Consider the following 25777-nt stretch of genomic DNA (forward strand, 5'->3'; position numbering starts at 1 on the left):
CTTGGGAACGTGGAAGGAAATACGGCACCTTCAAGTCATGCAGCTCATCAAAGTGGTGGCCTTGGGCACTGTGGGCTGGAAGATGCCTCTGGGTTGTTGAGGCACACATTTTTTCCGCTTGATCCAGCTTACCTAAAACAGTGTTTCTTCTTCTGTGGCTCATGCTGGAGGTCTGTTCAGATCCTTGCTTCTCAGAGGGCTGAAAATCTCAGATCTGGATGAATATTATCTCTGGATAGCTGGTGTGGCAGAACTGTCCTTTGGGTTCAGCAGTGCCCTGCCTGCCTTCTGTTGTTCTCCCTCAAATGCTCGTAGGGGATTGCTGTCCTCCAAAGGAGGGATGGCAGCTTCTCAGCTTTCCCCTGTGAGACTGGGTGAGCTCTGCTAATCCCCTGCTCCGACCTGCTCTGGTGGGAGTTGTCCTTTCCTGAAAAAGGGGATGGCCCTACATGCACCAGAGCAGAGACTGCTGCAGCCAGGACAGAGACATGATGGGCTGGAGCCACCTTTGAGGGCTTGGCAGCCAAAAAGCTCTTTCAAGCCACTCAAAGTGATGATCAAAACACCATGGCTGGGTGCAGGATGGTAGAAGAGCCTCAAATCTGGCACAGCCACAGCTGGACTCAGGGAACACAATGCCCAGTTTTAATTTGTGCATGGCACAGTGAATGCTTACATGCATTCACAGATGGGCCTTTTTTTTCTTCCCCAAAGGTGCACAGATCCTCCACTGTGTAAAAATCAGTGTTTCTGCCTCGACACACCTTGTGGTTCCTGCTGGGATTAGAGAGACCCACAACTCCTTTCTCAGGTCATGGACACGTTTGGTGGTGGTCTTGTATCCCCCTTAGAAGACAGGTCCCTGCATAGCCCCATCCTGTTGTAACACAGAGACAGCACCCCCAGTCCATCCCTGCCCCAATCCATCCCTGCCTGCACAGCCTGAGCACGCACACTGACGCCTGGTGACGTTGGGAACACTTGTGAGCTCTCTCGCCATTCTCTCTCTCTCTCTTTTAAATTAATCAGGAGCTGGGCTCAGCAGCCAGTCAATAGCAAGACTTATCTCTTAAATAGCATTATTGATTGCCCAGGAAGCCTGGGTTTGTATCAATAGATACGTACACACGCTGACAAGCCCCGTGCCTGGTCTCGGTGGTGAAAGGCGTGGAGGAACGTGCAGGGATGGCTTGTTGCAGGTGGGAACGGGTGTGTGTCCACGTGAGGGAGGTGCAGCTCTCCACTGGAGAGCAAAGTGAGACACCCTGGGGTCTTTGGCTATGGACCCTTTGCATTTGACCAGCATTATCGTGCTGCCCTTACCTCTCCTGGGTGTCTGTTCCTTTCTTCCTAATGCGTGACACTGGGATACAGGACCTCTGCCAGGTTCCATTGCCTCTTTGCTTGGCTGTACCTTTTCTCTGGGGAAGACATGCAGATGTCTGCCCACAGATTGTGGGGTCTCCTCAAAGGTCACTGACCCTGCAGGGATTCTTCACGTGGGAGACTTGGGATAGATGTGCAAAACTAAATCTGCTGTAGCATTGCCCAGAGGGACTGAGGAAGATGCATGAGACAGGCTGGACCCGTCCTGCCAGGGAGAACTTTTCCTTGTGTGCATACCCCAGGCTGGTGGTGCAGGCTGTGAGCCCACACATGTGGGAAGTGTGGTGGGACCTGGCTGAGCTCTGAGCAGCTGGAGCCATGGGAATGTGACAGGGCAGACAGCTCGCTGCCGTGCCTGCTCGGGGAAAGGCAAAGTGTGCTGCCACTCTCGAGCTGTCTCCCGCCAGGTAAAGGCTCTTGGGGGAAGGAGGTTTTCCTGTGGGCTCCGGGGGCTTCACTGGCTTCATCTCTTTGGGGCTCAGAGTGGCTCTTGGAGGTGGTAGAGTGCTTGTAGCAACCAAGTGGTGGCTTGCTGCTCAAGGTCCTGGTTGCCAAGGTGCCTGCACTGCACGTGCCTTCACATCACAGGCAGCACAGCATGGAACCACTCCCTGATGGGGGGGAGAAGGTGTTAGTAGCACCTTAGGAGAGGGGACTGGAGCTGAGTGTGCACCAAGCTGTTGTCCTTCCAGCTTTGGGCAGCACCGCTACTCTCCCTGAAGCAGCACTGTGTGCTGGGAGCCTGGCTGCTCTGTCCTCCAGGGTCGTGGAGCACAGCCAAGGTGCAGTGATGCTCGTGAGGGGAATTGCAAAACCTCTTGCCGGGTTTGCTGTAGCAAAGTTTGGGCTATGGCTGTTTTGCATTGGTGCTGCAGAGCCCTGTTTTCCAGCCTTGCCCAGGGCTGGGAGCCCTGTGGCTGCCACAGCAGCAAGCCTTGCTCCCCTCACCACGTGTGCTAACTCACACTCACTCCATGCAGCATCACAGAGCACGGCTCCACATCCCATACCTTGCACCCAGCCTTGCTTTGGACTATGCTGCCTGATGCTTTGCTCTCTCCTGGGATTAGCTAAGGCTGAGGAAAGCATCAGCTGTGTTGGCACAGGCAGCTGAAGCAGCACAGATGATCCGTACGGTCAGGTGGCCAAAGCCCGGTGGACAGGGGCTTGTAAGATCTCTGTGTGTGTCACTGTTTGACTAATCAATGGGCATGGGAAGCTCATGCCTGTGTGTACCTGCATATAAATGCGTGTGTGTATATATATATATGTAGCACTGTAAGATCTTGCTCCTGCTTGGACCCTATCAGCATTTTTCTAGACAATGCCTGCCCGCAGCGAGCGCCGGTTGCTTGATCTTCGCCAGCCAATCTATGCAGGGATCTCGGGGAAGAACAGTTGGGGTTTTATGAAGCTGGCATAATTTACAGCTAAAATAGCACACGAGATGTATGTCCAATCCAATCTCCTTTGTAATCTTGTTTTCATTTAAGCCTCCGGGGTGGTGATGGGGGGGGAGTAAGGAAAGAAAACTGCGAAGGGAGTTTATTGCCCGTGCCAGGGAGATCTGCGTGATGCTCTGTACCAAATGACCTCAATTTGCAGAGGTTACAGCTGGCTGTGGTGGTCCCTGCCTTGGAGGGGTGTCTCTTGCCTGTGCTGGGGGCACTGAATGCAGATCCTCTTGCAGATGGCTGCGGGTGTGCTCAGGACCATCCACACTGTGAAGCCGTCCCAGTGCCTGCTCCCATGACCAGGCAGAAGGAGCGATGCGATGCATCCGTGCCCATCGTGTTTGTGTCTCCCTGGCCAGCTCCCCGGGAAAAGGAATGAAATTATCTCTCTGCTGCTGCCTTTGCGGGTTGCATTTCTCTTTAGTTTTCAAACCACATATTGTCCCAGATCTCCTGCCAATAGCAGGGAGCAAACTGATAATGCAGCTGCTATTAATAAAGCAGCGTTGTTACATATTCATATCAATCAGGCTTCTAATTCCACAATGTTTTTTGAGAAGAAAAGGCAGTGCTTCACCAGGGCAATGGAGGAAGCTGTCAGGTGGGATAGTGTTGGCGATGCGTTTCACCAGCGTTGGCAGAACCCGCTCCCCTCGTGTTTCTTCCCTTGGGGATTCCCATGCTGAGCTGACCCTGGGGGGCCTCATCCACCTCCCCTTGAGCCTTCGTTCTCCCTGGGAGCGCCTAGCTAAAAGGTGGGATCCCAAAGGCAGTTCCAGAATCCCTGGAACGCTGTCACTGTGGGGAAACACGAGCGGCGCGAGACGGGGAAGCGCCGAATTCCAGCGGCTGGGTTGGCAGGAACAGCTCCGTGCTCTTCTCCATTTTATATAGAAATTTTCGCATATTATGTAAATTGCAAAGCAAAGTATGGAAAATCTGGGTATAAATCTGGGATGTATATATGTTTGTACAGCCATTAGAGAGGAAAGTATACCACAGAATCCTGGCCGATGGATAAACATACTTACGCTGCCACTCCTGCAATAAAATATGCTTTTTGTCAGTGCTACAGTATAAAAAAATAAAAAGTACTGTCTCCAAAACTGTAGCAGTACTTTATGGTAAGCCATAAATTGGAAGAGATACCTAATTATTCATAGAATATTATGGAGGTGTCAGTAACTGATTTCACCATTAAGGCCACAGCAGTACTTGTCCATAAAGCAAAATCCTCTCTCTCACTTCTCAGTGATTGAATTCAATGTCCAGATTTGGCCAAACGAATCTTGTGAGGCTGAGCACGTTTTCCATGAATGTTGTTCTGGAAGCTTGCCCTTCCCCTCTGGCCAGGAACGTTCTGAAGCGCAGCTGTAGGATCTCCAAGTCCTAAACCAAGCCTCATGGTCCCCAAGCCTTTCCTGGCTCCTTCATCCCTGGTGCGTGTTGGAGCTGCTCCCATCTCATCTCCACTTCCTCTGGCTCCCGGCACATGCCAGGAAGGGGAGCGTGGCTGTTCCCTCAGGTTCCACGCTGGCAGCCCTGGGGAGTGGGCTGGCATTGAGCCCTCCCGGCAGTGGCTGTCGGTCGCTGCAGCAAACAGTTTCCAAGCAACTCAGGCTGCTGGTCTAAAAGGACTCTTGATAGAGGCACGTAATATTAAGGGAGTTATGGAGAGGAGCAGTGCTAAAAGAGATGCAGGAAGGGCAGCTGCTGTGGTGTAGCCAATATCCTTCTGCCGTCCGTTGTACCATGAGTGCTGTGACAAACCAGCCGAAATGCCTGTAGAGACCTGGCAGGACTGCAGGCAGCTCTGCTTCCCAGCCTGATCCAATGGGTGCTCTGCTCATCTGGGAACAGGTGAGAGAAGGGCACTGGGTGGATCAGGTGGGTCTGCCTCCCTGTGTGGATAGCCAGCCTCAGTCCCTGCCACGCATTTCCTCTCTGGAGGCTTAACTGGCTCTTTCAGGTCATATTTCCTTGCTCTGCCTCTCTCTGTTTCCAAGGTTTCAGTGCTCCCTTGCATCCTGTCGCTGTCAGCAGACACCTTTGAGCACCCATCCCCTTCTCTTCATCTTTCTTGTTGCTTGCTCCTGTTGGGCTGTAATGGGGGGACTTGCCCACCTGAAGAGCACTATGGTCAGTACTGGGAATTCCAGGCAGCTCTGCATGCAGGTCGAGAGAGCAGTGGGAAGGCAGTGCCCACAGGCAGATCTCCAGAGAACCATGATGGTGCCTGGAAAAGTTCAGGTGCAGCCCAGGGTCATCTTACTGCCTGAATGCCTGAGCTGTTTTTCCTCAGAGTAGCAAAAATACAGGCTGCAGGTTGTTGGCCTGGGGAGATGGGTGGTGTGTGGGCAGCTGGGGGGTTGGAGTGCCTGCAGAAAGCCCCTGTGGCATTGCTGTGTGGTCACAGGAGGAGGCAACTGGGATCTCTGCCTTCATCCCCATCAGCAAAACATGGAGTGTGTGCCAGGACACTTCCTGCAGCCAGCTGATGTCAGTGGGAGATGCCAGCAGCATCAGCAGGGCTCCTGCCCACAGCAGAGCACAGGATGCTTGATTTTGGGAAAGAGTAAGAGACTTAGAGCTAATTGAGAGAAGTCAGGAGCCGTACTGGCAGCAGGTGGGATTGCTGGTGTCTCAGGGGAACTGTGAAGTGCCTGTGCTGTTTGCTGTGGTTACACTAGCAGGAGGCATCTGGCTTGTCTTACCTTGTCTGTGAATTTAACTCTCTGTCTTTCCTGAGGTGATGTGAGCTCAGGATGGGAGGGGAGATAAGGACAAATTGGGTTTTTGCTGATCAAAAGCAAATCCAACACACACATCATTGCGAGCAATTTCTGGCATTGCAGGAGTGCAGAGGCACCACGGACAGATTTCTGCGGTGGAGAAGATCTGTCCAGGGGCAAGAAAGGGTTGAGAGAGGGCTGGGAAGCCAGGCAAGGGCTTGCAGGGGCAAGATCCATCTCTCCCTGGGTGTGGGAAGAAACTGGAAATATCATTGGGGCACTCAAATCCAGAGATGGATTTTGAGATGCAACTGCTGTCATGGGCAGGCATTTCACCCTGGAAATGGAAAACACTCAAGTGACTTGGCATCTCTTCTGGGTGCTGGTTTGGGTTGGGCTCTTATCTGCTGCCTGAGTCCCCAGTGTGTCCACCTTCACCAGGGCAGCAGCTGGAGGAGCCCCATGCCTCCTGGGCCAGCGATGCCTCCAGACTATATGTGGCACTGTCTGAGTGTGCCAGAGCTGCAGCAGGCTGTTTGCAAACAGGCTGTGCTGGGAAGGTGCCCAAAGTGGGGCTGTGACAAGAGGAGGGAGGGCAGGGTCTTCCTGCAGGACTGGGAGCACGAAGGGCTGCCTCGGAGCACAGGATCCCACATGCCAGGACAGCCAGGACACCAGGAGCAGGAGAGCTGTTCATCTGCTGCAGTCCAGCATCTCCTCTGGTGCTGCAGGGGCGACTTTGCAAAGTCTGGGGCCTCACCTGTCCTGGTGGAGATGCTTCACCCCCTCTGACCAGACAGTGCTGGCAGTGGAGGGTGTCACCAGTGCTGCCCATGGAGACACTCTCCCTGGGGACTTGTTCCTGCCGCTGGCTGCGGGAGGGGATGCTGGGACCAGCACAGCAGTGCCTGTGCTATCATAAATCTGCCTGGCATCAATGCAGAGAGCGTTCCCGCTGACTTATGGCTTCTGTGCTCTGTGAGGGTAGGAAATAGCGTGGCTGGCTCTGCTGGCATTTACTGCGTCATGAGCTGTCCTTCCTCCCCGCGCGACGTCAGTGAGGCACCCTGAGTGACTGCTGCCAGGCAGGTGAGCGTGCTAAGGGCTGGGAGGGTGTGCTGGCAGCTCAGACCCATGGGAAGGTCTGGTGGCTCCAGCAATGTTGTGAGAGCCAGAAGTATCAGTTGCTGTTAGACCCACCTTGCACTGGGGAAAATCTGGTGGCCTGGTGTGCAATGGTGCCACCCCTGCTGTGCATCCTGATGGCCCTTGTCTCTTGTGTGTGTTACCCTCAGTCCTTCCAAATCAGCACCTGGTCCTTCCAAAGCTGAAATGGCTCTCAGGGTCCTCTGCCACCACAAAGGATGGCACTGTGTTCTCAGCAGTGAGGTAGCCATTCTCACCCCTGTGGCTGTGGCACCAGCTCTGCACCCCACTCGAGGGCTTGGGGCTGCAAAACTGACCCACCATGGCAGTGAAGGAAGCAGAAGGAAGCCCGGAGCAGCTGAGCACAGCCAGGGCTGTGCAGCAGTGGGTGGCACACTGAGCCCTGCTCCTCTTGAACCAGTAACATCAGGGAACACCATTGCTTCTGTGCCAGGGAACATGTGCCGAGGCAGGACAGTCCCTACCTGTTGAAATGAGACTCATGGACTCCCCTTGAGCCCTCCCCTAACCAACCTCGTGGCTGCTGTCCCAGCCCATCCTGAGTATCCCACAGAGGTTTTTTCCCCAAAGCCATGCTGCTGTTGCCTCTCTCCACACCTCAGCTCTATGCAAAGCCAAATCTGGAAGTCCAGCCCATCCCACCACAGTAGCAAGTGCCAGCCTGGGAGCACTCCTGGGGGACTGGGGAGCAGTGGGATACCCTGCTCTGTTCTTGGCAACACCTCAGCCTCTTCTCTGCACGCTGGGTCTCACTTGCCAAGTGCCTCCTGCTTCTGTGCCTCGGTTTCCTCTTGCAAGGGGAGTGATAGTAACATCTCTGAAGTGCTTTGGGAGGAAAGGGAAATGCCTCATGCCATCTCCATCCCTGATGTGATGGTCAGTGGGCTGTGGTGGCCTCCTAAAGCCCCTGTGCCCAGGGAGGCCCCTCTCTGCCTCTCGGCACTTTAAATAGATGTGATGCAGCTCTGGGCTAAATGAATTTTCTCCACGGCTCTTTTCTTTCCTGCTCAGAATTCAGGGAGCATCATTTTGGTAACCAAGGTATTTGCATAATCTGTGTTTTGTGGTAATTGCTCCCTTTCAGAAGAGGTGCTTATCATCCCATCGGTTTTGGAGGAGCTTGTGCTATCTTTGAGGCTGTGAGGAGGAGGTCCCCAGAGAGGGGTGACTGGCCTGCTGCCCTGTATCCTGGGGGATGCCTCCCCCAGGGTGAGGAGGCTCAGGAGAGCCTTTTGCCCACGAGCTTCTGCACTCTCAGTGATGTCCTGCTGCAGGTCCCTTCCTCCCCCTATGCCTCAGTTTCCCCTTAGTCCCAAAGTCTCTGAGCTGGGGCAGAGGATGCCTCCATGCAGTGGGACACAGGGTCTCCGTCTCTGCAAGAGCCACTTTCCCAGGGCTGCTCCCTCTCTCCCTGATGCCACGACATGGAAAAGCAGCCACTGGGAATTGCTTTGCAGTGCTTCAGCAGCTCCACCAGCGCAGTGGAGCGGGGTGGGAGGCGTGGGGCTGCCATCCAGCTGCAGGAGATGCTGCTCCAGGGGGGAGAGCCTGGCTTTCTGCCCTGTGCCCAGCCCCCGGGGGAGTGGGGGGTCCTGGGGGGCGAGTGGTAGCCAGTGCCTAGCATGCCAGCAAGACACCCTCGCCCTCCCAGCAGCGTGACTCACTCCCTGAGTGGCAGCTCCCACTCGGCAGCGTTTCCAAGAGACGGAGGAGATGTCTCTGATGGCAGTGGCTTGGACGGGGAGCCCAGGACCCTGTCCTTGGGGCCTGGGTGGGCTGTGTGCTCCCTCCCTGCCAAGGAGAGCCAGGAGCTGCCTGGGGCAGGACCCCTGCACCTGAGGGGGCAAACTGGCCAGCCTTCCTTGGAACAAAAAGAAGCAAAGCCTGGTCTTTCCCAGAGTTGGCAAAGGTTGGAAAGGCTGTGAGGAGGACAGCTGGGTGCTGGTTGGGATGTGGCAGTGAGCAAGGGAAATGCCCAGCTCTGAGGGCTCAGCCATCCACAGTCCTGGAGAAGGAGAGGCAGGCAGCCAGCTCTCTGCAGGCTTGCAAGATGGCTCTCAGGTTTGCTGCCATTCAGCTTATTTTGGTATTGAATTACTTCTGTGTCTTGCTCTTGCAAAGCCCATGTGTGCTGTCCACAGGTCCTGGGTGCCCGTGGGTCTGGGACAGGCAGTGATACAGGAACCAGCCTGGCCTGTGGAGCAAAGGTTAAACCATCCCTGTGCTCTCTGGGTGCAAGAGGAAAAACAGTGTGTCCTGTTCCTGTGCTGGGGCAGCGTTGGTGCTACCTGACCTGACTGCTAAGCAGGGGTTGAGATTTCTTGCAGCACTGATCTCAGTGCTCGCTGTCCCTTCTCTGTCCCTGGTCCCCTGCTCCCAGTGGGGCTCTGCCGTGCAAACTCGGCTCCTCTTTTTTGCCTGCTCCATCCTCCGTGCCTTGCTTCTGTGCTGCCATCAGCCAGAGAGCACAGGCTGCTCCTGCCCCAGCACAGACCATTTCTCCAGCTCTGTCAAGTCTCAATTTATCTGTATAAAATTTCATGCCATTTATTGTCTTAAAAAGCTGGCAGGTAATTCTGTAATCACCATCCCTGCCATGGTGCTGGCCTCTCCTCTCTCCCTGCTAGTTGGATATCCTCTTCAGGATTTAATCCCCTGGGAGTTTACACTGTCTTTGCAATCCTCAAGGAATAGCCTCTCTGGGAAGCCCTTAATTCCTTCCCATTAGCAGAATGCCCGATTAACAACCCCATGTGGCTCCTCTCCTGGTCCTTTCCCCATGGAAGTGGTCTGTCAGGTCCTGGCTGCATGAGGCTTGTGGGTTTGTGGTCCATGTCCTCTCCCCAGGCAGTCCAGCCCGGGGCTCACTGAGCCTGGAGCACTGGGATGCTTCAGCAGTATTTGCCCCACACCCTGCAGACCCCCTCTCTTTGAATCCTTCCAGGGGGAGGTAGGGCTTCAAAATGCTTTTCACCCAACACCTCTCCTCAGAGACCCCATCGACCCCACAGACCCCGGGGAGATTTCTCTCTGTGGCCCCCTGGAAGGCAGCTTGTTACCCTCTAATGAGCAGCGTGGGTGGTGGGATGCAGGAGGCTGCACTGGAGCATCTCCCAGGCTGTGGGTTCTCGGTGGCAGAGAGAGGATCCGTTCTTCTAGGATAGAGGACACTTTGAAGCACTTCAGTGCTCGGTTGGTTTTTGTGTTTTGCCTTTTTTTTCTTTTTTCTCCTCTCTTTAATGGGAATTGTATTCCATGCATGGAGCAGCTGGTAATTCTTCCTTTGGCTGCTGCCACGTCACCTTTGAGCAACTCTCGTGAGACTCCTCTTTTCACTGGCTGTGCAGACAACTCGAGCAGAAGAGCCTTGGGTCTGCTCCTGCTGTAACCCTACTGATTAGAGAGACATTTTTGAGGAGGCATTCACTACCTGGTCTTGCCTAGGGTGGAGAGAAAAGACCTTGGGAGCTGCATCCCCACCCTGTTAGCTGTGGGTGTGCACATGGTGGTTTGTATGATCACAGCCAGCACAGCACAGCGTGTGCCTCACTCGTGTAACAGCAATAGAACACTGATTTAATTTATTTTTATTTATTTAAAAAGGTGCTTTCCTCAGTCAGAATCCTCTAGTCGCAGAGGGGACCCAGGTCTGAGCTGGGGAAGGGAAGAGAGTGTTCCCCAGAGACTGGGGACCATCCTGTAGATTCATCCAGGAAGGAGGAAAGGTGGTAGGAGAGAAGCTGGATGCTCCAGTCTCAGCTCCCATCCCTTGGCTCTGTAAAAGGAAGATGCTGGGTTTGCTTTGTCTCAGCTCCTCAGAGGAGATCTGTTTATGGCAGTGCCTTCCCTTGCTACCTGTTCAGGCAGGATAAGATCCAAGTTAGATTGTCTCTGCTGACGCTGGTACTAATGACTTTCCTGTGTTTACCTGCCCCTGGCAGTATTCTTGCAAATGAGGTGTCAGCAGGCATGCTGGCTGTTCCAGCCGCTGCATGTGGGTTTTACAGGACCAATAAAGCAAGGCTGGGGCGTGTGGCCAGGGGGAATCATGCTGGCACCCATCCAGAGAGCCAGTGGCACGTGGTGAAGTTTGAGATGACAGTGTCTCATCACTCGCTTCTTTACCTGGCTCTTGTTCAGCAGAGGGGCCTTGTGGAATGGCTTGAAGTTCAGGTGTGCTAACCACAGCTCCTGCAGTCTCCTCTGCTGATGAGGCAGCAGCTTCTTACCCAAGCTCCAGCACAGGCTGCTTTCCCAGGAATGGCCCTGCTTGGCATGGAGAGCAAAGGCCGGGTGTAACACCTGTGGGTGTCACAACCCCTGTGTGATTTGGCTGCAGAGCCTTGCCCCTGCCTGTGAAGGAGCAGATAAGTCTCTGATCTCCCAGTCTTGCATAGTGTAAGAAATGCCCCCAGCTGCACCTCCAACAGAAGCACATCTCAGTCACCAACACCGTGCCTCTGCCTTGGTGGCCCCAGGCACAATCTGGAAACTGCCCCAAACCCTGAGCCTCGTGTTGCCTGTAGTCCCCGAAATACCTTGACCACTCTGCAGCAGCAGCAGGACTGATGGGGCTGTAAGAAGGTGACCAGGGGCTTGGGAGCATCTCATCTCTGTCCTGCAAATTTTTGGTACCACCTGTCATTACCACAACAGTGCAGGGTAATCCATCCCCAGGTGTGAACTGGCTCAGAGCCATTCTGCCAGGAGATCTGCTCCTCCTTCCTCTGTCACAGGCGCTGGTGCCAGGATTTGCAGAGGCTCTTGGTCAGAGGGTTTTGTCTCTCCTCCTTTTTAATTGCAACAAAGATAATTGGTTTTGTGGTTGAGCGGGAGAAGCCCATGAGCTTCCTCCCCAGCGCCCATGCAGCTCCCTGCCAACGAGCTGAGTGCTGAGAGGGTGCTGGAGCATCCCAGTGTGGGAGCTGAAAGCCCAACCTGTCTCTCCTCACCCCAGGAGCCCCAGCTTTCCCAAGTGGATGTCCATCCTAGCCCCAGGACAAAGCTTGTAGCTCCCGTCTCCCAGTGACAACGAGCTGCCAGCTGCCAGGAGGCAGCTGAGAGCGTTTGATTGTTGTTGTTATCGCTTTGATTACATTTTTATAGGCTAGCAGAAGGATTTTAATCTGGACATTGAAGCAGGAAATGGGGGAAGCTGTGCTGGAGCTTGCCGAGGAGGCAGCAGGAGCTGGTGGCTCCTTGTCCACCAAAGGAGGTGATTTTGATGCAGTTGGCCAATCACCTCCAAAATCTGGGAGGTGATTTTGATGCTGTTGGCCAAAACGAGAGTATTGGTTAGAGGCGTTCCTGGCCCAGTGTTGCAGGACTGCAGCTGCCTCTTTTGTTATCCACAACCCAGCTGGTGCCCAAGCAGCTTAACCCCGGCCTCGCAGCTGCCCAGGGCCAGTCGCTGCCTCAAAGCGTCGATGAGAGCAGGCGAAGGAAGGAGAGGCAAACTCCTGAGGCCAAGTTCAGCTCTCTCTCCCGCTTCTTGTGACTCAGGACAAAGTCATCTGATGCGTTCCCACCAGCGGCTACGAAGTGTCATTCTCCAGAAGCGCCAAGGTGACAGCTGTGGAGACCACGGGCGGTGGTTCCGCGTGCAGATGAGGAACAGTGTTGATCCTGGCTCTGCGAGGCTCTCTGCATGGGAATGTGGTGCTGTGAACAGGCAGGGTGGGCGAGGGGAGCCACTGCTGCTGTGCCAGCTTTGCTGCCTCTCCCCTGAAGTTCCTCCAAGACTCCACCACTGCCTCGCAGAGGGTTCAACCTGCCCCGAAATGGGTTTGCTCCAGTCCCCATTGGTGAAGGCAAAGTAGTGGTGGTGTAGGCAGATCTGTTTGCTTCATGCTGCAGCAGCTCAAGGGCACAGATAGCATGTGGCAAGGGAGGGGATGGCAGTGGGGAGTTGGGGCTGTGTCAGGGGACTCAGCCAGCCCCACCAGGACTGGCATGGGGAGGTGTCTTGCCCCGTGCCAAGCTCTCCCTGCCACCACCAGCTCCCTTACTGGGGATGTGTTGCTGGAGAGCTGTTGCAGTGTGGATGTGAGTTGGCCCAGGCCCATAGCATGGTGTCTCCATCCCTCCCCCTGCCATACCCATAACCCAGGCCCTCCATGCCTGCCCCACTCCTGGTGCTCGAGTGGCAGCCAGGTGGTTGTTTCAGCCTGATCCCACCAGTCTATCAAAGGCCATGGCCAGCGGGACGTGGGTGTCCTGCTGCAGGACAAGATACACAAGGAGCCAGGTGACAAAAGCAGTGGCTGGCACCCCTTGACCAGGGGACTGCCCGGAGAGGTCCCAGAGTGGAGGCAACACTCCCACACACGGGGGCTGTGGGTGCTGTGCCACAGCCCCGTGGTGGTGGTATGGGTTGCAGGGCGCTGTGCAGTAAACGTGTTGCAGCTAATGCTGTGTGACAGTTTGACACGTCCTCCTGGGACAGCTGGAGCTGACATGCCATCTAAGAGCTGTCACTCCCTGGCTTCCGCACCACGGCGTTTATCGTAAGCAGGGTAACACTTTCCCCGGGTGTTTGGGGAGGGAGAAGGGCTGTGGGTTTATTTACGTGTCCTCAGGAAGATGATCAGCCCCGTGTCAGCTGGCACTGGGCTGTATCACCCAGAGAGGTGGAGCCGACTGGGGGGAGGGCGGAGAAGAGCCCAAAGAAAGTGATGCCAAGCACCTCCCTTAGAAGATTCTGGCACGAGCCAAGCGTTGCCTCCCACCCCAGCATGGGGGTTTGCACCCACCTGGGCAAGCTGTGGCATATAGTTGCTCACAGTGCCTTGGCTGGGGAGCCAAGGGGGTGGCTCAGGCTCCCTGGGGCTGTGGTAGCCACTGACCCCTTCGGGATGCTCATGTGGTGCTCACCCAGACAAGGCACTTGAGGAAGCTCCTGCCCAGCCCCACAGTTAACCCTGGAGCTGGATGTGGCATTTCACAAGTAAAATGCAGGAGGAGAAGGATATAATGCTGCCTTTTCCGGCCCCCTGAGCTTGACCCAGGATGTCAACAGTGTCCTGTATGGACCACTGTCCCCCTGGCAGGAACTTGGGGGCACTTGGTGTCCTCGCAGACCAGCCCTGGGAGATGCTTGCAATCCTGTACCTCCCATTTCTCTGCTCTGCCTGCTGCTTTTGATGCTTTTCAAGAACAGTGAGGCTCAGGGTGCTCAAACCCTTTCTCTCAGAGAGAAACAAAGGAGGGAACACGGATGGTGAAGCAGAATTACCGGTGTGTCTGGAGAGGCAGGGAGCTGGAACAAGACGGGCTCTGACAGCTGCTTTCAGGAGGTCTGTGAGAGACCAAGCAACGTGTCAGCCATGCACAGCTTGTCCTGCACAGCATCAGCCCCCGTTTTGCCTGGCTGCCTTTGGCATGATCAGCCTGTCCATGTACCAAGGGCTGCTTGGCTTTACCTGTCCTGGCTATGAAAAGCATTTGGAGTGAGTGCTGAGGTGACAGCCATGGGCTGCTCCTTTGTGGGACAATGGCTGAGCAGTGGGGATGTGCCAGTCCTGGCAGTGGGGATGGGAAGCAGCATGTGTTTCCAGGCTGAGTCATGCTGAGGATTGTGTCTTGTTCCTTGTTAGGAGTCCAGTTAGAATATTCACTTGGCAGAAATCAGCTCATCTTCCATCTCTCCCCGCCCGTGTGTCTGTCCATCCATCCCCCCCCTCCCCACCTCCTTCACGTAGCAGCAGAGTAGCATCTGTAGGGAAAAAAAAAATTTAAATCTCTACCTGGAAGATTTGAGTTGCTCTGCAGGGCTGTAGGGTCAGGACAGCAAACGCTGGTGCTTGCTATGCAAAGCACGAGCCCGTGTGCCGGGCAAGGGGGCACTTAATCAGCTGCAGCTGCCAGGCTTGACTTTGCACTGGGGTGGGGACTTGCCTCCGTGGGAGGGGGGAGATGTTGTCACCAGGTCCAGAAGGCATGGCAGGCAAAAGGGGGAGATCGAGACACACTGAGCTCCTGTGTGGGACTTGCTGTCCCCCATGCCAGCCAGGCAGTGGGAGCTGTGGAGGGGACAGGGCACCTGCACTGCTCTGTCCCCCCCTCACTGAGCTGCCTTTGCTCAGCTGCTCTGTGTCTAGGTTATTTTAGCTTTGATTCAGCTCTGAAATTGCCTTGGCTGAAACTCTGTCTCTATTGTTTTCAGTCTGCAGAAGCATCATTGAACGTGTCAAAAAGATAAATTGGAGAGAAGGAGAGAGAAAAAAAAGAAAGAGTGCAGTGCAGTTGGTGGGGAGAGCCATGCTGGTTGTGGTCTCCCAGACCAGCTGGCTGCTGCAAGCCCACTCTCCCCTTCCAGAGGCAGCTCCCTCCCTGCAGCCCTGTCCCCTTCTCTGCAGGGCTGAGACGCCCTTCCAGACACCCTCCTTACCTTCTGCAGGAGGGCTTTTCCCCCTCGGCAAAGCTCATTTAGGCTTAGCGTGAGCCTGGTCCAGGAGCACCAGGAGCACAGGCTCCAAGACCTGCTCTCTGTCTCTGCCCTGGCTGTGGATGGTGAACTGGTCCCTGCAGTCCAGCTGAGACACCGTAGCAGGGCTCTGGAGATGATCAAAAAAGAGGGAGGAGGGAGTGAGACAAACCCAAGCAGGACGGACATCGAGAGGGGTCCTGGCTCTGGATGGGGGCTCAGAGCAGAGCTGTGTGTGTCCCCCAGGCTTTCACTCATTACTGGGCTTGTGCACGTCTCGGGGTACAGCACCCCAAAACATCTGGTCTGTGGTCCATGGAGCTGGGGGAGGTGTGTGCAGCACAGATTTGCATAGGTTGGCTCAGGCTCCAGCCCAGGCTCTCTTAGGAGTTCAGGGGGCCCCTGTTCCAACAGTTTGAAGAGGGCTCAGGCATCCCTGGAAGGATCATGCCTGAGGGATGAGGTTTGGGGTTTACCTGTCCATTTGGGGTGTCAGTGGGTGCTGTCCAAGGACTCCTGGAGCCCGTGCTGGAGCTGTGGCATTGAACAGCGAGGGGCAGGTTGCTGTGTAACACCTTCACTGTTGCTAATTGCCTCTGGGAGGGAGGAGGAGGCACTGGCCCTCCCCAGTTTGGCTCCTGGGAAAGGTGCTGGCAGTGAGTTATGGAAGGTTACAGAAGTGGTTGTTGCTGCTGCTGAGGACACTGGGGCAAATGAGTAGCCTGTTAAATAAAATGTCAGCCAGAAATGGATGAGAACTGGCATTGCTTTTTCCACTTGCACTTAACAGAATTAATTTCCTTGTGCGTGGTTTATTTGCATATTCAAAATAGGCCATGGTGGAGGGGCTGTCCTGCTGAACCCACTGACACCAAGGGCTAAATTGTGTAAATTCCGTTATCCAAATGCTCCTCTAAATGACTGGAATGATGTAAGGACATAATCCATTGCCAGAGGAGATGGGTTTTCAGAGCCTAAGCCCCTTTGTTTCTGTAAACGATGTCAACTCACACGTGAGAAATTAGGCTGAGGATTGCCATCAAGCTCCAATGGGTCCGATGCCAGGGCAGGTGAAACCATTCCCTTCCCCAGTTGCCTTTCACACCTGAAATGGGGAAGATCAATCTGTGTGAAAACTTCAGGAGGCAGATACTGAGTGGGTTCGATTAGAGAAAGCTGGTTTCAAATGGAGACTGATTTGCATGGGCTGATCAAGCTCATTACTACAGCAGGAACTCAGAAAATCATCAGATTCTTATGCAGCAGGAGTGCTGAGGTCTGCTGCTATGAAGCCTGGTGTGTAATGTTTGACAGAATGGCCGTGCCTTCAGCAGCAGCCACAGCAGCATCTCCATGCAGGATGTGGCCGGTGGTGTGCTGGCTCCGGTTGAGGTGGTCACTGCTGGTACCACCAGCAGCCTGAGCTGTCGCTCCCTCTCTTCTGGCAGGGGGAGGCAAACTCATGACATCAATATTTATAAGTCATCTAGTCCCTGTCGGGGTGTTTCTCTCCATTATGGATGCTTCCAAAATGCCTTGGTGTGTGCAGTGCTGCAGCCCCGCGGAGCAGCGCCCGTGGTGTGGGCACCCACGCAGCACGTGGGGAGTGAGCACCTTGCTCTTGCTGGTGATCTGCTCCCATCTGGTACCCCAAGGGGGACCAAAGGGCTGCTCTGGCATCTGCGCCCCTTCTTCTGCCACAGCCTGGTGAGTGTGACCTCGGGTGCTGGCTGGGAGCTCTGGTGGGGGGGTTGTGTGCCAGTGGGCGAGTGGCCTGCTGGGGGACCAGCACGGAGTTGTGCCGTGGGCAGGCAGTCCCTTGGGCATTCCCAACACCCCTGCCTCTGTCCCACGGGGGGGGCAGTGTGTGCATGCATCCCACAGGGACCAGGTGCCTGTGTCCCATGGAGGCCCATCCATGTGTGCATCCCGAGGGGACCTTGGGTGTGCGTGTCAGACTGTGCTGCCGCAGGAGCAGCTCTGTGAGCCCCTGTCCCTTTCTAACTGAAAGAGGGTAGGTTTAGATTAGATACTAGGAAACAATACTGTGAGGGTGATGAAGCACTGGCACAGGTTGCCCACAGAAGCTGTGGGTGCCCCATCCCTGGAGGTGTCCAAGGCCAGGCTGGATGGAGCTCTGAGGAACCTGTTCGAGTGGAAGGTGTTCCTACCTATGGCACAGGGATGATCTTTGAAGTCCCTTCCAACTCGGGCCATTCTGTGATTCTGTGACTATTCCTGCACCTTCAGGTGCCCCGTGGGCGAAGAGGCACGTGGCTGGTGAGATGCACATCTCCTGTCAACAGACAGGTGCTATGTTCTGAGGCTTCTGCTTCAGTACAACATTAGTACACACACGTGTAGGAAACAGTAAGCGTGGGCAGGTGTGGCTCTAAATATAGGCCTGGCTACCTGGGAAGTAACGCTGTCCTCACTCGCTGCTGCTTTCAGAGTCCCCTCCTCACCCTGCACCCCCCGGGGCACACTGGCACAGGCAGCAGAGCTGGGAGCTGATTATGAAGAGATTATAAAGTATAAACTAAGACTCTCTGCTAGAAATGCCGGCAGCCCCAGGCTGAAAGCGTCACACTCAAAGGCTCCCCTGCTCCTTTGCATTTTCTTTTTTTAATATTTTTGCTTTTATCTGTCACCAGCTCAAGAGCTGTACTGAGCCTTGGAGCATGGAGAGGGGTCCTAGAAAAGGCAAGGATAGAGGGGGATCCTGTGAGGTTGTGTTTGTCACCTTCCATAAGCAAGTTCCTATGAAGCTCAGTAGCTGGTGACAGCATTGGGGGCTTGGTGGGACAGTCCCTGCTGCCACGGAGGAAGCTTGTGGGCCAGCTCTGTCATGGCTTGGGGGACTGTCTCACCAGTGTTGTGCCACCAGAAATGCTCCAGCATTTGCCACCTGTATGTCAGGGTGAGCTCTCCCCCTGGCCAGGCTGGCAGGGCAGGGCTGTGGATTGCTGGAGCTGCTGGGTGAGCTCACTGAGTCTGACCCAGCTCCCTCTGCACCCGGGGGCTGTCACGCAGCCGTCTGGGCTGGGGATGTTGTTATCACTCCTGCTGTCCTGCCTCCTGCTTCAGCATCCCTTCCCCCAGGCCCCTTCCCTGCCCTGCTCTGTGCTGTGCTGGTGGAGATAGCACTCCAAGTCATCGGCTGAGGAAATTGCTCTCTGTAAATCCAGAGTGAAAGTCCTGGTATTCCTGAAGGCCCAAAGGAAAGTGCTTGATTGGATTTTCAAGCTTCTTTGCCAGCTGTGGGAGAGGGGAGCTTGACAGCCTCCCTAAATCTTCCTTACTGCTGCCTGGGAGGGGATGCAGGCTGTGCCCTCTTGCTAATGGAATGTAAAGGATGTGTAAATCTCCCCCCTTATTTAACTCCTCTCTGAATTTTATATGCAGGAATAAATTCCTCCTCTTGAACATCCTTTGGAGCAAGGTGGGCCTCGGGTGCCCAGGCAAGTGTGGGGGGAGCTCCTGCTGCCTCACTGCCAGAGAGGGGCTGCCGTGTTGTGCCATGCAGCAGCCAGAGCCTGTCCCCACGGAACATGAGGCGCTGGGGACACGCTGTGTGCACTTGGGGTCTCTTGCAGGAAAGGCTCAGCTTGGGTCCAAGCTGCCTGTGCCAACAGGAGAGGGGCAGGAGCACCTGGGGCTGGCACCCATTGCCTGGTGTAAGCCCCGTGCTCCCCATGGGGCAGAGGCTGTTTGTCTCCAGTACCACCAGAAAGCAAAGTTAATACAACACAGTTGGAACTGGGGAAGGCAGGAGCTGCATGGTGCAATCAGCAGCAGTTACAGAGTGGCAGAGCGTGGCCAGGCTGTGGTGGGGAGCTGGTATCACTCCTAGCCCCCCCATCATGCAGCTGAAGCGTCACACAAATAAGGGAGAAAAGTGCTGCAAATTTTATTCTGTTGCTCCTTATCTCTGATTAATCCTCTTACGTGTTCATCTCCTTTTAGCCCAGTGTTCACTGTCTGTTTAATGTATTCCTATAGTCCTGGCAGAGATAAAATTCCTTCTGAATTTGTAACGTTTTCCCCAGCCCTGCCCTGGCTGGGCAAGGGGGGCTCCACTGGAGCACCATGGAGGAGAGGACCAAGGTAACAGTTCCCCTGGTCACCACAGCAGATGGTACTAGAGTAGGGGCTGGAGACCAGTTTCTCTCAGGCCCTGGATTAGTGCTCAGCTGCTTGGGCATCCCCAAATGGAATGAAAAATACCCTAAAAAATCATCCCACTGTGTGGCTTTGCAGCCCGTGCTCAGGGCATGTGCTCAATGCACTAGAGAGGAGACGAGCTTTCCTCTCCACATCTCATCTCATTGCAGGCAGACTGGTTGGAGCACTGTGAGGGAGGCCCTGCCTGTCTCAAGTCCCTCTCCTCTGGCCCAGGCTCTCCAGCTCTGCTCAGCTTTGCCAGCAGCCCCAGGGCAATGGCTCCTCTGCTGAGTGAGCCCAGCCTTCTGGGCCTGACCCTGTTGCTAAAAGATTTTGCTTTGATCCTCTTCTCGGCAAGGTGCCTCTCCAGCTGGGGAGAACAAAAATCCCTTAAACAGCCAAAAATCATAGGGAATATTGGAGGAGAACATTTTTTACCTGGGTGAGAACCCCTGGTAAAAACATTTTGCACTGAGAACAGAATGGTGTTTGTGGGTGGAAGGGTGGAAACTTGCACAAATAAGGGAACCCACTGCCTTTGGGGGGCATTCAGGCAGATTGCACAGCACCTCAGCCTGTCCCCAGTTTGTGTGAACGTGGCCAGGCTGTGGATGTGGACAACCTGGAGGTTGTCACTGTCTCACACTCAGCATCCTTCACTCCCACAGGTACCCAGTGCCCTGTGGCACCACTGCTTAGTGCCTGCCCTGGAGCCTGAGGGCCTCCTGAAGGCAGCCAGGGGCACATTTGGGTGTGTGCACCCCGGGCAGCCCACGCACAGGGGGGTATGTGCCCCATCACTGTGCCAGCAGGGTGGGCTCAGGTCCTCTCTCCTGCTGAGTATTGAGGGAGAGGGCTCATTCCAGTCAGACTCTTTTTGGTGTAAATTCTCTCAGGATTTGGCAAGCTATAGCATGGGAGCTGTGGAGGCCTCTGGCTCCAGAAATTGCTTTTCAAACCCAGTGGAATTTACAGCCTCCCCAGCATCCTGCAGCAGCGAGCTCCTGGGATTAATTGGCTCCTGGGTGGCGAAGTCCTGCCTTTTCCATGTGTCAAACCTCCTTCCACAGGTGCCCTCCAGTTCTCGTGCAGTGCCAGACTCCCTGCCCAGTATCAGGCTGGATTTAGGGGCCCCATCACGGTCCCTCTTCTCCTTTCTAGCCTGGAGAACCCAAGTCTTACCTGTGGAAGACAATGTTTGTGAGTGTTTGCCTGTGGAAGGTGCGATACAGGCTGAGATTCAGGTTCTCAGTGGTGCATCTGATTGTACCTCACAGGGCTTGTTTCAGGACAGTCCCTCCCTGTGCAGAAGCTGCTACATTTGTTGACCTGAGCATGTCTGGAGGTTGGGGTGCAGGGTCTTTGTTAGCCACGTTCACGCTGTATTTTCCGTAATAAGCACCATTGCTTTGAGGATGGCCCCTCTCACCCCCTGAGCACCAGGTCGAGCTGGCTCCACTCCCTGCCAGGGAGGACTGAGCCCATCTCTGCCACAATCCCAGGTCCTGGGATTCCCAGCTAGCCCCCATTCCTCCTGGCCGCTCTGCCTGTGTTTGGCTGAAGTGCCAGGACCCTTTAAAAGGCTGCAGGCTGAGCGGCAGAGCTGCAGCTGCTGCCCGGAGCCAGGCTGCGGCTGCTGCTTCCTTATTTACAGCTGCCTTTGGCCACTCACGAGCTTCTCCAGCAGCTCAGCCCTGGCAGTGCGGGGGGACGCTGGTCACCGTCTGCTTGTCCCTGCACTGAGGGCCAGGAGTGTTTGTGCCCTGGGAGGGGTGCCATCTGGCACCCGACCTTTGTACCAGCAGCGTACCTGGCTCACCTTCCAGCTCAGGACAGAGCCAGCACCAATGGTAAAGCTAATCCTTTTGAGCAGCTCTGCTGATTTTTAAATTGATTCCCAATATTGACAGCAAGTCCAAGCTGGGGCACAGGGGGTAGGGTCGTGGGCCATATGGCAGAGCTTGTACGCAGGCTGCGGTTCTTCAGGCTGGGGCCATGAAGGACTTCAGCTGTGAAGGCTTGAGTCATTCTTCTGCCTTTAATGTTGGTCTGAGCCAGGCTGGCACCCCTCAGCCCAGCCCTCCTCGCTCCAGTCAGCTGTTAAACACTGCCAGAGCAGGGGCAGGCGTTACCAGACCGCCAAGCTCTGTGTGTGCTGTGTGCCCAAGCAGCTTTGCAGTGCTCTGGAAGTACAGCATCTGTTTGCCCTTGCTGGGAACGTCTGACACGTTAACGTGGGCCAAATGGCATCTTCCAAGGTGACCAGATGCTTGCTGGGTGCAGATACAGGGCTGATGGAGCAGGGCTGTATGTCGTGGTGGGTCCTGTGCCAGCCAGCTTTGCCCACTCTGCTTTTGCCCCTGCTGTTGGTCCCCACGCGCCCTGGCAGCCCCACGGGCTCCATCTGAGATGGAGACCAGGGTACGAGGCTGGAGCTGCCATATGTTCCACATAAAAACACTTCTTGGCCCATTCCCCAGCATTTCCTGCCGCTGCCACACGTGCTCCAGATCCCACATGCCTCGCAAGCCGTTCACCAACTGCAGCCTGGCAGATGGAGGAGCCGGGCATGGTTTTGCAGCAGGAGAGACAGGAATCCACAGGCTCTGTTTGTTCTTGGGTTGTTCACGGCAGCAGAGGAAGGGGGAGGAGAGCTGGCATCCACCCCTGCAAACTGCCCCTCTGCAGAAGGAGCAAGACATTCCATATCCAGTCCCCATCCTTGAGCTCAGCCCCAAGCCCTTCTTCAGCTGCAGGGAGTGTTTTCACCTGGTGCCATCCTGGTTGAAGGCAGTTGGAAATGAGTGTCTGGGTAGATGGAGACCATCATTCCTCATGGGCAGGTGGTACTGGTTTGTTTTGGTGGCAGATGGCCAGTCAGCACTAAAAGCAAAGGGAGAAAACCAGTTCTCAGAGGAAGCAGAAATTTATTGCAGTAGGAAATTAAAAATGAACATGTCAGCTTTTGGAGTAACTCCCGCTCTGCCTTTTTCTGTCTGAGGGGGATGAGGACTCCTGGTTCAGCCCTGCTCTGTGGCATGGAGGTCTGAAGGTGCTCAGGAAGCTGAAGGCACATCCCTTGGTGGTGTATAATGATGGGGAGTGACTGGATGGAGCTGATGTCTCTCTCACCTTGTGTGGTAGAGCATGACCAGATCAGTGTCTGAGCTCTGAGTACAGAAGATGAGTGCCCAAGCCTCAGGAGAGGGATATCTTCATGCCATGTCAGTCGAGACACCATGAAGAGCCAGGGGCAGACATCCTCCCACAGGGCCATGTCTGTGGTGGGCTCCTGCTGCTGACAGGCACAGGGGGCTTTCTCTTGGAGAGTCCTTTTACTTTGTGCTATTTTCCACTGACTTTGTGCCTTGGTGGCATTGTGCAAGGGAGAGTTACCTGCTGCTGCTGGTTTTCTCTGACCTCTTGCTCTGGTCCAGGGTGAGCTCACATTGTGCCCCAAGCCCAGCATGGGAGAGCTGCTGCAGGAAGGAAGTTCAGAGCCACAGCCTGGGGAAGGCATGTTGTACCTGCTGCTGAGCACATTACTGCTTCTCCAGGAGTGGATAAGTCCTGCTTACGAGGACACTCGTCCTCTTTTATTTAATTTCCTCGTAATGCTTCTGCAGCGTCAAAGTCTTATCAGGAGAGGAGCAGCTTAAGAGCCTGGTAAAGGAGTTTTTATTGTCAGTATCCATCTCTTTATTCCCCTCTTCCCTTTGACACTGGATGGCAGACTGGTTGTGGCTGAAATGAGGTGTGCTTTCTTTTCCTTTTGTCTGTTTAAGCTGCAGAGGTTTCCTGGCTAACCTTTTCTGATGGTAACTGGGCTGTGTGAGAGGCTGCTGTCCCTGGTCCTTGGGCGGTCATCGGTGGTGGCTCAGCTGCGGGTTCCGTGGGGAGGAGTGAGAGTGAGACCGACCCCCAGACTGCACACAAAAGGACAGATCTGGGGACTGCAGCAGGTCTGACTGGGCAGCTCTGGTCTGGGACTTGTCATCCACTTTGCTGTGGCTTGGTGAGCAAACCCCTGCCTCTGTTTCCCCAGAGCAGTCGCACTGAGCTCAGCCACACCTCTGAGTCATCCCAGTGCTTTGAGCCCTACCGTTCATCCTCCTGTCCATGTGCTGCAGGGACTTGTGGATGTGGAGGCTGGAATTGCTGTGAGCAGTGCAGGGGGGATGAAAACGGAAGTGTCCCCTGGGAAGCCAGCAGCTCAGGGACTGCTGCCTAGTGGCAGCCAGCTCCATCCCCGCACATTCCAGGTGTTCCTGTCGGCCACACCAGGCCTGTGGAGATGCAGTGCTACATTCAGTCCCCTTTTCAGCTGCACACAATGGCTTTAGATAATGTTTGTTCGAGAAAATTGTTTGAATAGTGTGATTTTTGTTGTTGTTGTTGTTACTGTTGTTCTTTTCAATGCTCATGGGAGTAGCAGAGTAGCTAATGAGGCAGCACAGAGATGGTCACAGGGGAGAGGGTCTCGTCTGTGCTTCCCCACAGCTGCACTCCCCTGGTGATGGAGCTGGTTCTGCTCCTGCTGAGGCTGCTGATGGGTCCCCTGCCCCAGGAGATGCCTGCACCCTTCTTCTCCTTAGCAGTTCCCCTCTCCAGGTCTCACTGTTTTGCTTTACCAGCCATGGAGCTGCATGAGAGAGGGGAAAGTCACGGGTACCTGTCCAGCTGGGCACTGGGAATGGGTCACAGTGGACCTGGCTGTGGTGACACCCCATCACCACAGAGCACAGCTCACCCAGGGCCAGCGCTGTATCCCTGACACTGGGCAGAGGCACCTGGTGCTCAGAGCTCTCCTTGGCTCCTGTAGGACACATGGCAGCAGGGCCAGAGCCAGGCTCTGCTCTCTTACAGGATTTTGAGTAGGTCACCATCATTAGGTTTGAAAAAAGATGTTGGAATTTTTTCCCAGTGTCGTTCCCCTACCCCCCCCTCTGTTTCTTCTTAATTTCCAAGTTGTAATCTTGTTAAACTAAGACAGTCAGCTGGGGATCAGGCTTGGCACAGGGCTGTCTTTGCTGGCAGTGATGTCCTCAAGCCCAGAGCTGCGTGTGCTGGCGTGGAGCTGCCAGAAGCTCCCATCCCCTTCCAGCCCCACGTGCCGTCCCCCTTGGCTCTGCAGCGGGTGTAACGGCGCTGGGAGCGGGTGGGGGTGTCAGAAATGCAGACAGATAGCATGAGATGGATGATGCATCAAATTCTAAACTGATAAGAAATGAAACAACTGGAGTGTCATCAAAAGGCCGGGAAGGATCTTTTTTAAATAGACTAAATAGTCTGGACAGGCGCAGGCAATGAGCAGCAGAAACAGCAGCGCATTCATCACTTTGTTTTCCTGGCTGTGGCTGTGCCTGTTGCCATCTGTGCTGTGCTCTGTGGCCACCCCGATGGTGCTGGGATTGCTCCCTCATCGCAGGCTCACAGCCCTGCTGAGCAGCCTGGAGCCACGGCTGGCATTGCTCCGGGATGCCAAGGGCAGCTTTGACATGACCTTGCTCTGGGATGGGTGTTCCCATCTCGTTGTCAGTGCTTCAAGGAGTCCCTGGGCTGGCAGTGGAGACTCAGTTGAAGTACCATGGCTGAGCCTGCCTTAATCCCAGTTTTTAGACTGGCTGAACTTCTTTCCACTTATCTCTAGTATTGTACAGCCATGTTACACAGCAGGAAAAAGCCAACACTTGAGTTTGCTCTTAAACCTCTACAGAGCAGCAGAGACAGCCCTCTTGTTGTGCCAGGGCCACTGTCTCCTCTGAACCCCACAGCAGTGCCATCCCTCAGGGAATGTTGAGAGCCACACCACCAGTAGTTTATCCCACACAGGTCTTCCGTTTAATGAAGTGAAATGCTGAAGCAGAGATTAGACAGTGAGATGCTGGGAGTAGATGGTATGATTTACCCTTGGAGGACATCTCCACGAATGTCCCCGTGTCTGAGCTGCTGGCGCTGTGGCAAGGACAGGCACTGAGCAGTGCCGCTCTGCACGGGAGGGCGAGGGCTGTGGATGTCCCAGGAAGCTGCTGGGACTGGTAGTGCTGGGGCAGGGTGCAGGTGGAGTGGGGCTGCTCTGCAGGTCGCAGGGGGCTCGGTGGGAGTGGGGAGAGCTGCCGTGGTGGGGCGTGTTACAGCCTGTCCCTCTGCTCCACAGCGCAGCCATGTGATGCCGGAGGAGCGCGGTGGCGATGATATGGAATGTGGGCAGCTGCCTTCGGACACGCTCCGACAGGTGACGGTCCAGCGCCACCCCTTCTACGGATTCGGCTTTGTGGCTGGCAGCGAGAGGCCGGTGGTGGTGCGGTCGGTGGCAGCAGGTACGGAGGGGCTGGGGGCAATCCCCGGACACTGCCGGGGCGTGCCGGGAAGCACAGCGGCACCTCTCCCCAGCGGGACCCCTCCCTGCGCTCCTGTCCCCTCCTGTGGGCCTGCAGGGTGTGCTCCAC

The 25777-nt window shown here is 55.2% G+C and overlaps 1 protein-coding gene across 3 annotated transcripts in view; it reads left to right on the forward strand.

Moving 5' to 3' along the window:
• Positions 1-25777, forward strand: part of FRMPD3 (FERM and PDZ domain containing 3) — a 59471-nt gene that overhangs the window by 3451 nt on the left and 30243 nt on the right. Inside the window, exon 2 of one of the 3 annotated variants that reach the window (XM_064669593.1) lies at positions 25486-25648. In XM_064669593.1, the coding sequence (XP_064525663.1) occupies positions 25498-25648 (151 nt within the window). In that variant the 5' untranslated portion in view covers positions 25486-25497. Of the gene's footprint in view, positions 1-25485; positions 25649-25777 lie in introns of those variants that run through there. The other 2 variants (XM_064669595.1, XM_064669594.1) reach the window with 2 other exon arrangements.

Source organism: Pseudopipra pipra, chromosome 13 (genome assembly GCF_036250125.1).
Source record: "Pseudopipra pipra isolate bDixPip1 chromosome 13, bDixPip1.hap1, whole genome shotgun sequence".
Classification (NCBI taxonomy): Eukaryota; Metazoa; Chordata; class Aves; order Passeriformes; family Pipridae; genus Pseudopipra; species Pseudopipra pipra.